The following is a 10,937-nucleotide window of genomic DNA, read 5'->3' as shown; positions in this document are numbered from 1 at the left end:
TCCTTACATCTCCACCCCGCCTTTCCTCATAGAATTCTGGAGTTTGAAGGGGCACCCCCAAAGGCCATCCAGTCCAACCCCATGCAATGAAGGAATCACAATCCTTGGAGAGCAGCCATCCGACCGGCCTGCTTAGAAACCACCAACGAAGGAGAGTCTGCCACCTTCTTCCAAGGGAGCCCTTTCCACTGTTCCTGATGTTCGGTCGGAATCTCCTCTCTTGTAACTTGAAGCCATGGGTTCGAGTCCTACCCTCCAGAGCAGGGGAAGAGAAGCTTGCTCCATCTTCCATGGGACAGCCCTTGAGATTTTTGAAGATGGCGATAGTATCTCCTCTTCCCCAGGCTAAATGGACCCAACTCTTTCAGCTGCTCCTCATAAGGCTTGGTCTCCAGACCCTTGGTCATTGAAACAGGAGCTTGGGGTGGCAAACATACATGGCTTTCTCCCCTACACACACACACACACACACACACACACACACACACACACACACTCTAACCTCCTGGCAACCCTGTTGAATAGGTTAGGCATCCAGGGAGCTGCACAGAGACTGGAGTTTGAGTTTTCCTAGCCCAGGCCTCCAACCACTCAACCACACTGCCCCGTACTCTCTTAGAGCTGTTAGGGGTTACACAAACACACACCAGGGACTCTGCCAATGCCGAACATCTCCTCCTCCGCTCTCTGCCCTTAACACAGACACAGTGCAGGATGCTGTTTTAAAGCCACGAGGGAAAGATTTCTTTGCTGTTGTGAAAAAACAGCAAGTCTCTCTCTCTCTCTCCCCCCCCCCCACCAGGTCACTTCCTCCTCAGATACCTCCGTGGCTCCCCCACCCACCCCGTTTGTAATTGCCCTTGGGCCTGGGTCCAAGGACAAGAAAGGGCTTCATCTGATCCTGGTCCTGTTTTCGAGAGGCAGCACAAGGAATGCCATAAAACGAAACTTTGTTTTTTTGTTAAGAGAAAAAAGGTGAATGAGAGGAGACAGGATAGAAAGCTGTAAAATGGCTTGGAGACAGCGGATGGAGAAAGGTTTTCCTCTCACGTGGAACTCGTGGGCATCCAATGAATGTTGGAAGATTCGGGACGGATAAAAGGAAGCACTTCTTTATGTAGTGCAGAGTTAACCTGTGGAATTCCCTCGCACAAGAGGCAGGGGTGGCCACCAGCTTGGGTGGCTTTGATGGAAGATTGGAGAAATTCATGGAGGAGGAGAGGGCTCTCAATAGCTGCTCGCCACAATGGCTTCGTTCTGCCACCCCAGTGATCCTTCTGAACAATACCAGTTGCTGGAAACTTACAGGAGGGGAGAGCAGTTCTTGCACTCGGCTCCTGCTTCTGGACTTCCCTCTGTGAGATGAGGATGCTGGACTCGAGGGGCCATTGGGCCTGATCCAGCAACAGGGCTCTTTTCTTAAAATCTTTAGGTAAAGGGACCCCTGACCATTAGGTGCAGTCGCGGACGACTCTGGGGTTGCGGCGCTCATCTCGCTTTACTGGCCGAGGGAGCCGGCGTACAGCTTCCGGGTCATGTGGCCAGCATGACTAAGCCGCTTCTGGCGAACCAGAACAGTGCACGGAAACGCCGTTTACCTTCCCACTAGAGCAGTACCTATTTATCTACTTGCGCTTCGATGTGCTTTTGAACTGCTAAGTTGGCAGGAGCAGGGACCGAGCAACGGGAGCTCACCCCGTCATTGCGGAGATTCGAACCGCCGACCTTCTGATCGGCAAGCCCTACGCTCTGTGGTTTAACCCACAGCGCCACCTGCGTCCCTACAGCAGATCTTTATTTGCTGGTATTTACGGCCATTCTTTCAACCAGTGAAGCTGTAGACCTCGAGACATCTCCTTTTAGAAATTAAGCTTGGGGCTGCGGGGCGAGACCGGTCTCTCTGCTGCCCATGCACCTTAGATTGGCTAACAGGTGCTAACATCAAGGAGAGCCAGGACTCCTGGGTTCTGTTCCCAGGGCTCCACCCACCCCCACCCCATTCCTTCATCCCAAACGGCAGTCTCTCGGCAACCTAACCTGCATGTGGACTGAGCATCCCTCTCGCCCTTCTTCCTTAGCGATCCCAGTCACCATAGCAACAGCGGTTACCAAAGGCAAGCGGCTGCAGCAGCAATTCCGGGGGTGGAGGCAGAGGTGAACAGGTACTTTGGCTGCAGGAATATCCTCACAGAGATGGACGGCGGCATTAAACTCTCCCGTAGTGCAAGGCCCAGGTCTCTCCTCCAGTTCTTTCTCATGCACGACACACACACCCATCACCTCAGTACTGGGTTTAATATCTGGGGTCAACAGCTCCTGCCTGGCCCCATAAGCACCACAAAGAAGGCCTAGGACAGTGGACTTGAAAAGGACCCCCCAAAAGCACCACAGCTACTCCTGGCAGCAGGTGAGGGATAAATGGGTCTCAGGGTAACATATCTGGGTTATTCAGTCTTGAGAATCCATCCATACCGAGGCAGTCTTGCAAACAGGTGTTTCTCTTTAGCAATCTCTCTGCTTGTGTCGGAGGTCAGGCTGGAACACCCTGGGGTGGGTGGGAGCTGTTTCATCTCTTCTGACACAGCGCACTTAAGGGTCTCTCCTGCCCGCCCGCCCTAACGCCCCATCTCCTGAAAATCCCACAAGGAGATGGGCAAAACACTACAACACTGAAAAACACACACAAACACACTCACTCACTCACTCACTCACTCACTCACTCCAGTTCTTGCAAACCTGTCCCTCACTCTCTGCCAGTCCTAGAATCCTAGAATTGTAGCGTTGGCAGGGGACCCCCGAGGGTCATCTAGTCCAACCCCCTGCAATGCAGGAATCTTTCCTGGGCTAGAAGCGGCCCCTCCCTCTGCCCTCTCTGCCTTTTGCTTGCTTTTTGGGAGTGGGTAGTAGGGTGGGCTGCAGGCCCTCCCATTGAAGAAGAAGAAGAAGAAGAAGAAGAAGAAGAAGAAGAAGAAGAAGAAGAAGAAGAAGAAGAGTTTGGATTTGATATCCCGCTTTTCACTACCCGAAGGAGTCTCAAAGCGGCTAACATTCTCCTTTCCCTTCCTTTCCCAAACACTCTGTGGGGTGAGTGGGGCTGAGAGACTTCAAGGAAGTGTGACTAGCCCAAGGTCACCCAGCAGCTGCATGTGGAGGAGTGGAGACACGAACCCGGTTCCCCAGATTACGAGTCTACCACTCTTAACCACTACACCACACTGGCTCATTGGGGTGGATGTGGCAATTTCTGACTCAGAGCGCTGCTTGAATTTCACAAGTATCCATTCCTGAGGAACTGTGGTGGCTAAGACCCTCCCCAGTGGGCAAGGAAACTTCTGGTTCGCTCCTCACTCAGCAGCTAGGCAGCCCACCAGGTGGCCCCCTCCATCCCCAGGAAAAGAACAGCACAGCGTCCCTCGCAGGGCTCTGCAGGAAGTGCTTTGCTTGGGGGAAAGCCCCAAATACACCTGCTTAATGTCACTTATGTTCTTACCTGGGACAGCACCACAGTCGGCGGGGGCGGGCTGAAGCAGCAGCAGTTGTCCAGAGGGTGCTGGGTGAGGAGTTGTGCATCTCAACTGGCCTAGGGGAGATCTTGGGTGGCCCCACCCTGTGTCCCTGCCATTCTGCAATCTGTACTTTAGGGACGTCGGAAAGCTGACTTCCAGAGTCAGGCCCTGGGGTCCATCTGGGCCAGTGTTGCCTACACTGGCTGGCAGCGGCGCCTCTCCAGGGCTTCAGGCAGGGAGTCTCTCTACCTGGCCCCACCTGAAGATGCCAGCAGGGACTGAACCTGGGACCTCGGCTGATGCTCCACCCACCGCTGAACAACAGTGACCCTCCCTCTCATCTTTCTCCCCCCCCCCATGACTTCCCAAGGCTGGTGTGAGTCGCACTCCAGATGCCAGCACAGCACTGGGGGATCCCTCCTCCTGCTCTGCCTTCCCTGCAAAAAATCCGTCACTCAGGAAAAGAGGACTTCCAGGGTGCAAAAGGTTTTGCTCTGCCAAGTTAGTTCCATCCAAGAATACTGCCATGGGCCGGGGTCATGGGCTCAGCAATAGCCCCACAAGCCACACTTCGCAGAATGTGAGGGAGACCTCCGCCCCCAAACCCAGCTTGTCAAATACGTCACTCAAATGAAGGGAGGCGGGTCACTGAGAGGACAGCAGCGCTCTGTTCCTACTGCTCAGGCCTCTGAACATCTTCGCTGGGTGTCCGGGTGTGACCCTGCCAAATTGGAGCCCCATCCCCGCTCCCCAAATGCCACCAGTATTAAGCATGGGGGGTGGTTTCTGTTGGAAGAGTTGGGATTGTATTGGAGGTGGTCTGCAGAGGAGAAAGAGGGGAGGGAGGGAGGGCCAGCCAAACTTCCTAGACTGTCCTTCAGCCTGGGCTGACCTTCTCAGAGGTGCAAGACCGAGAGACTCTGGGGGTTGCTTCCTGCCTTCACTCCTTCCTCCTCCCTAGAATCATAGAATCATAGAATCCTAGAATTGGAAGAGACCCCAAGGGCCATCCAGTCCAACCCCCTGCCAAGCAGGAAACACCATCAAAGCATTCCTGACAGATGGCTGTCAAGCCTCCGCTTCAAGACCTCCAAAGAAGGAGACTCCACCACACTCCTTGGTAGCAAATCCCACTGTCCAACAGCTCTCACTGTCAGGAAGTTCTTCCTAATGTTTCGGTGGAATCTTCTTTCTTGTAGTTTGAATCCATTGCCCCGTGTCCGCTTCTCTGGAGCAGCAGAAAACAACCTTTCTCCCTCCTTTATATGACATCCTTTGATATATTTGAACATGGCTATCATATCACCCCTTAACCTTCTCTTCTCCAGGCTAAACATACCCAGCTCCCTGTGGAAGAGGAGACATCTCTATGTGTCTCTTCTGATGAGGACAAAGAGCAGACAGGTGGTTTTTTTGTATCCCCCTCCCCCTTTAGTGAGAAAGAACTCAGATCTTCCTGGTCAAGCATTTTCTTTCCTTTAATAAACTTAGCTTTCTTATTTTCTTAAACTCAGTGTGGTACTAACCAGAGGTAAAGTGGGGTCCTCCGACCAGCAGGGATGGCAAGTCTCAGGTCAGCCTCAATGCTGTGCATGAAATCTACACACAGACAGACAGACAGACCAGGAGACTATCCTGTTTCTAGAATCTCTCTCTCCTTTGATCTGAGCCGACCCTCTGACCCTCTGAAGTGCAGTCGTACCCCTGGGTTGCAGCTCCCTTCTTGGGAACATACTGAGCCCTGGTCCAGCTGGCTCAGCATTTTCAACATGGCCTGGATGAGGCTCCCCAGGGTTTGGGTCAGGCCAGGAGTCTCTCCCAGCCCTTCCTGGAGATGCTGCCAGCAGGGATTGAACCCGGAGCCTTCTGCATGCAAGGCAGGCGATCTCTCGCTGAGCTACGCCCCTTCCCTCCCTCCCTCCTTTCTTCCTTTGGACATCTTGGATCGCATCCTCTGAGAACAAGGGGGCAATCACGGCTCCTTTGGGCTCTGGTTGAGCTGCTCAGCTTAGAACCAGGAAACCCTCTCCTACTCAAAATTATCTTCCCTAGAATATATAGGCCTTTGCTGTTTTACAAAGGCAACCCCTCTCTCCTAACCAGATTCGCAAGCTGGGTGCTTGCTCTGCACATCAGGTCCAAGAACCTCATGTCTGAGGAAAGGGGGGTGGGGGGGCTGCTGTCCTCTCCCCCTGTCTTTGCTACCTGCTGGGGAGGGACAATGGCCAGATCCGGAAGGGCTCCCCTCCAGCCCTTAGCCCCACAACATTTCATAGAATCATAGAATTGTAGAGTCGGAAGGGGCCCTAAGGACCATCCAGCCCAACCCCCTCCAATGCAGGAATACGCAGCTGACCCATATGGGTATCGAACCTGCAACCTTTGGGCTTTATCAGCACCATGCTCTAGCCAACTGAGCTACTGAAGCAAAGTGCTAGGGGCTGCCTCTTCACACCCGTGGGGTGGGTGGGAGCTCAGAGGGGAAGCCATCCTTTTGGGAGGCGAACAGGGTGCCATGAGGGTGCTCAGGAAGGGAGGAGAGATGCGAGAGGAGGGGGAGGGAATGTGTTCCAAGCAGGGAACGGACACCCTGACCCCGGATTGATAACAGGGCACTTGTTCTCAGCCCCCACCATCTTCTGCTTAGTTTTTTTTTGGGGGGGTGCATCTGCTCTAAAGGCTGACTTCAACTCTCCCCAATGGCACCCTAATTTGCTCCTTCTGGGGTGCCCCTCTCTGCTCCCAGTGCCCTTCAGCCAATCCGACAGAGGCACATCTTGCAAATTCTCTTGGGGGGTGGTGGTGGTTTGGTTTGGTTTGGTTTGGTTTAGGTGTTTTATATATATATATATGTATAGAAAAAGGCAAAGCAGAAAGAAGCAGCCCCCAACAGTGTTTTGGCAAAATGCTACATTGTCAAGTCCTGATCTGTCCTTCGAGGGAGGCATAGCTCTGAGCTGGGGGCTCTATGGCTGCAGTGGCACCTGCCAGGGCCTCGCTGGGCACCTGGTGGCATCTTCCTGGGTCCTGGAGTGCAGCGGGTGGTGGGTTCTGGGCACGGCCGGCACCACGTGCAAGAAGCCTCTTGTCTGTCGCCGATGGGGAGTGGGGGCCCAGCTACGCAATCATCTCCTTGTCCCGCTGGCTGCAGCGGCTGATCTTAATCTCTGTCAGCTGGATGTAGCGTAAGACATTGGTGTCTGCAAGGAAAGGGAGAGGCAGACCCTGTGATGAGGAGGAGCCACCGCAGCTCTCCCTTCCCTGGCCGCATCCTGGAAACCCAAGACAAGTCCTCAGGCCCAGGGTCAACCCTCCCCAGCTGGTTCAGCCAGGCCCCGTTCAGGGAGGGGTCCTTCCCAGCCAGCCCTCCTAGCCATGGCCCTTTTAAGCTGGAGGTGCCGACAGGGGTTGAACCCAAAACCTTTGCACCCCAAAGGTGTGCTGTGCCACCGAGCTGCAATTTCAGGCTTTGCCACCTTCCACAGCCAAGCTGACCCCCTGCCTCTCCCTCCCAGCATGGCACAAGCAAAGCACCCGCCTTCCTATGAAGAAAGTTTGCAGTTTTGGAGACTTTTTAGCTCGGAGGAAAGGCAGGTGAGAGACGCGACACGATAGGCGTTTATGAAATTAGGCATTTGCCTTGAGAAAGCCAACAGAGAAATGCGAGAAGTCGTGGGGAAGCTGAATGTTGGAAGAGACTGGCAGGTGAAAGAAAGCCCTCCTTCATGCAGCAAAGAGCGAAACTATGGAACTCCCCTCCACAGGAGGCAGAGGTGGCTTTAAAAGAAGATTAGACTACTGTATTTTTCGCTGCATAAGACGCACTTTTTTCCTTCTAAAAAGTAAGGGGAAATATCTGTGCGTCTTACGGAGCGAATGGTGGTCCCTGGAGCTGAATTGTCCAGGGGCCAAAAGAGGATCATGCTTTTTATTTTACAAAGAGAAAAGGGGGTGTTGAAAGGACCCTGCTCAGCAGCTGATCAGCAAGAGATCGGGAGAGACATAAGAGTCCCGGCTCCCTTTCAGCCCCACCCTCCATTGTTGAATGTGCTGCAGAGGGAGGTTGTTTGTTTCCCCAGCATCATGTGACTGGCTGATTAGATTATCTATCTGAAACTGTAGAAAAGGCTCCCTTTCCTTTAGAAGCTGCAGAAATGTGAGTCGAACCCCATAAAAATGGAGCTTTTCCTCTTTGCTTTTCCCCCTTTGCAAAAAAAGCTGCAAAACTTTTAGCTGATCCTCAAAAAAACCAGGGCTTTCCCCTTTGCAAAAAAAAGCTGCAAAACTTTTAGTTGATCCTCAAAAAAAACCAGGGCTTTTCCCTTTGCAAAAAAGCTGCAAACTTTTAGCTGATCCTCAGAAAAACAGGACTTATAGAGGAGGAAAACGAGAAATTTTTTTTTTTCTTGTTTCCTCCTCTAAACACCCCATGGTCCGGTGCGCCTTATGCAGCGAAAAATACGGTAATTCATGGAGGAGGAGAGGGCTTTGGATGGCTACTAGCCAGGATGCTTGTACTCTCCCCTCCACAACCGGAGGCAGCAATGCTTCTGGATTCCAGTACCTGGAAACCACAGGAGAGGAGAGTTCAAATCCTGCTTGCGGGTTTCCCTTAGGGGCATCTGATCGGCTACTGTGAGAGCAGGATGCTGGCCTAGAATGGCCTGATCCAGCAGCCATTTCTTATGTTCTTAAAGTGGAGGAGCTGCCAGGGGTTGAGCCCCCAGACTCCTGCGCCCCAAAGAGGTGCTGTGCCTAAGAGCTGTTTCAGCCCTTGCCAAGTGCCCCTTCCACTCCCGCCCCCTTGCCCCACCTCTCCCTCCTGCCAGGGGCCAAGCAAGGCACCCACCTGCCGGCTCCAGGCTCTTGGCCTCTTTCAAATACAGCAGGGCGTTGTCATAGTCGCCCAGGTGGTAGAAGGCGATTCCCGCCCGGTACATGGCTTTGAAGTTCCTCTTCTCCTTGGCAAGCACCTTGAGGCAATAGTCCCGCACTCTCTCATAGTTCACCAGCTCTGATTGCAACAGGCAGGCTGGAGAGAGAGAGAGAGAGAGAGAGAGAGAGAGAGAGAGAGAGAGAGAGGTTGGGGTGTGAATAGATGCTAGGAGAGGGCCTTCTGGAGGTTCCCTCCCTGCGAGAAGTGGGGTACAGGGAACCAGGCAGAGAGCATTTTCGGTAGTGGCGCCCACCCTGTGGAACGCCCTCCCATCAGATGTCAAGGAAATAAACAAACTATCCAAATGGTCCAAGGCCTGGAAACGATGCCTTATGAGGAACGGCTTAGGGAGCTGGGTATGTTTAGCCTGGAGAAGAGAAGGTGAAGGGGTGACATGATAGCCATGTTCAAATATATAAAAGGATGTCATATAGAGGAGGGAGAAAGGTTGTTTTCTGCTGCTCCAGAGAAGCGGACATGGGGCAATGGATTCAAACTACAAGAAAGAAGATTCCACCTAAACATTAGGAAGAACTTCCTGACAGTAAGAGCTGTTGGACAGTGGAATTTGCTGCCAAGGAGTGTGGTGGAGTCTCCTCCTTTGGAGGTCTTTAAGCGGAGGCTTGACAGCCTTTGACCTTGGGCTTTGTGAGAATTTTATGACTATTTGACTTAAATAGGGGAGTGGGGAGTGGCAGAGCCATGTACACTGACTTGAGCTCCCTGGAGGAAAGGTGGAAATAATAATAATAATAATAATAATAATAATAATAATAATAATAATAATAATAATAATAATAATAATTTGTATTTCCCTAGCCACTCTGGGCAACTTACAACAAAATATTAGAAATACAATAAAACATCAAATGTAATACTTCTGAATTACGAGGGGAATAAATGGATTTCAGTCCTGCGGACTAGAATTCAAAAATTTTAGGTTAAAATGGTAAATGTTGTTGAATGGGATTTGCATGGTTTTGTTTCATCCCAGGCAGGAAGTACCCAAAGAAAGAGGAAGGAGAAGGTGAGGAGGGTCAAAGGTCGGGGAGGGAGGTCACTGCTAGAGGGGAGGCCACAGAAATATACAAAAGTCTTAAACACATCAGGTGTACAGTGGGACCTCTGGTTAAGAACTTAATTCGATCCGGAGGTCCGTTCTTAACCTGAAACTGTTCTTAACCTGAAGCACCACTGTTCTTAACCTGAAGCTAATGGGGCCTCCTGCTGCCGCTGCTCCGCCAGAACACGATTTCTGTTCTTATCCTGAAGCAAAGTTCTTAACCTGAAGTGTTATTTCTGGGTTAGCGGAGTATGTAACCTGAAGCGTCTGTAACCCGAGGTACCACTGTACACCTGATGGATTCCCAAGGGAATCTTCAACCTTTGCAAAATGTGAGAGAAGTGGGACCTTGAGGGTTTCCCCCTGAAACCTTATGTGCCCTTGGCCTTGGAAGAGGAGGACCTTGGGAGATGGACCAGTGGGTGGGTGGGGAAAACATCCCTTGGGCTTTGTGAGATTTTGAATAAATATTTTGTTAAGGGAGGGGTGGCCATCTGGCCAGCAACGTCACTGGCCACCTTACCATCCCTGGCTCTTGGGTCTTCTAACCATTTTCTCAGACAGCAGGTGGACACCCTAGCCATAAGGCAGCATTTTCTGAATGGCAATGCCCATCAACTTAGAGGGGGCAGCCCCCTCAAATATTTTGGCCCCTATGACCCCAGCAGGAAAGCAGCATTGGAAAGGGCTCCCCCTGCCGGCTGGACAGGGGAGGCGCATGAGAGGGAGCGAGAGACCCGTCTGAAGCGGGACAGCTTCGTCACGACACGGGGGCTCTCCTTCCTGCCTGGAGAACCTTCCAAACTGGGGAGTCCCGTTGCAAGGCGAGGGCTCCCCCCCCACCTTCTTCCTCTGGGCCTGGCACAGAGCTCCCCTCAAACCCCCCCCCCCAAAAAGAGAGAATCCGTCCCAAGCCTCACCCGTCAGGCTGTTGTAGCACTCGATCTCGGTGCCCTCGACCAGCGCCCGCTGCTCCTCGGAGAGGCGCTGCTGCCAGCCGGCCCTTCGCAACGGGCTGCTGCCTTCCTCGGCCTCGAGCCCCTTGAGCTGCAGCAGCGCCCGGTGGTACTTCCCGATGGCCTCGCGGAACTTCTTCTGCTTGTAGCAGCGCCCGCCCTCGGCCTTGAACTCCACCGCCTGCCGGATCTTGGCCTCCAGGTCCGGCTCGGGCTCCGCGGCGCCGGCTCCGGCCCCGCGCAGGTGGGCCCGGCCTCCTCCGACGGCCGCCCCGCCGCCGCCGCTGCTGCCCCCTCCGCCGCCGGCCTGCGGGCAGCTCCTCTTGTAGGGGCTGCGCTCCTCCATGGCCCCCCTCACAGGCCCATGCCGGGGGGGGCGGCAGCAGCAGCTCGGGCGCTTGTCTCCGCTGCACCAGCTGGAAGAGCGCGCTGTGCATCGACGGCGCCCCGGAGCGGAGCTTCAGCACCAGGGACAG

General features: G+C 53.4%; 1 protein-coding gene across 1 annotated transcript; it reads right to left on the bottom strand.

Annotated features, from left to right (window-relative positions):
* Positions 1–6,359: 6,359 nt before the first annotated feature.
* TTC9B (tetratricopeptide repeat domain 9B) lies at positions 6,360–10,807 on the bottom strand. The gene is made up of 3 exons (XM_033158801.1): positions 10,426–10,807; positions 8,356–8,538; positions 6,360–6,706 (listed from the first exon to the last, which is right to left on the bottom strand). The coding sequence occupies exons 1-3, from the start codon at positions 10,805–10,807 to the stop codon at positions 6,624–6,626; spliced, it is 648 nt and encodes a 215-aa protein (XP_033014692.1). The 3' UTR covers positions 6,360–6,623.
* Positions 10,808–10,937: the final 130 nt, after the last annotated feature.

The sequence above is a fragment of the Lacerta agilis genome, chromosome 8, assembly GCF_009819535.1.
Source record: "Lacerta agilis isolate rLacAgi1 chromosome 8, rLacAgi1.pri, whole genome shotgun sequence".
In the NCBI taxonomy this organism is placed as follows: Eukaryota; Metazoa; Chordata; class Lepidosauria; order Squamata; family Lacertidae; genus Lacerta; species Lacerta agilis.
The sequence above is the reverse complement of the archived record's forward strand: the minus strand, read 5'-3'. Positions and strand labels throughout refer to the sequence as shown.

What these genes read in the sequence shown, in the direction of transcription:
- TTC9B (XM_033158801.1), bottom strand. Translation starts at nt 10,807, where the DNA reads ATGGAGGAGCGCAGCCCCTACAAGAGGAGCTGCCCGCAGGCCGGCGGC. An exon ending in GTGCTACAACAGCCTGACGG is followed by an intron (nt 8,539 to 10,425) that starts GTGAGGCTTGGG and finishes CTCTCTCTCCAG; the next exon opens with CCTGCCTGTTGCAATCAGAG. An exon ending in CAAGAGCCTGGAGCCGGCAG is followed by an intron (nt 6,707 to 8,355) that starts GTGGGTGCCTTG and finishes CTTTCCTTGCAG; the next exon opens with ACACCAATGTCTTACGCTAC.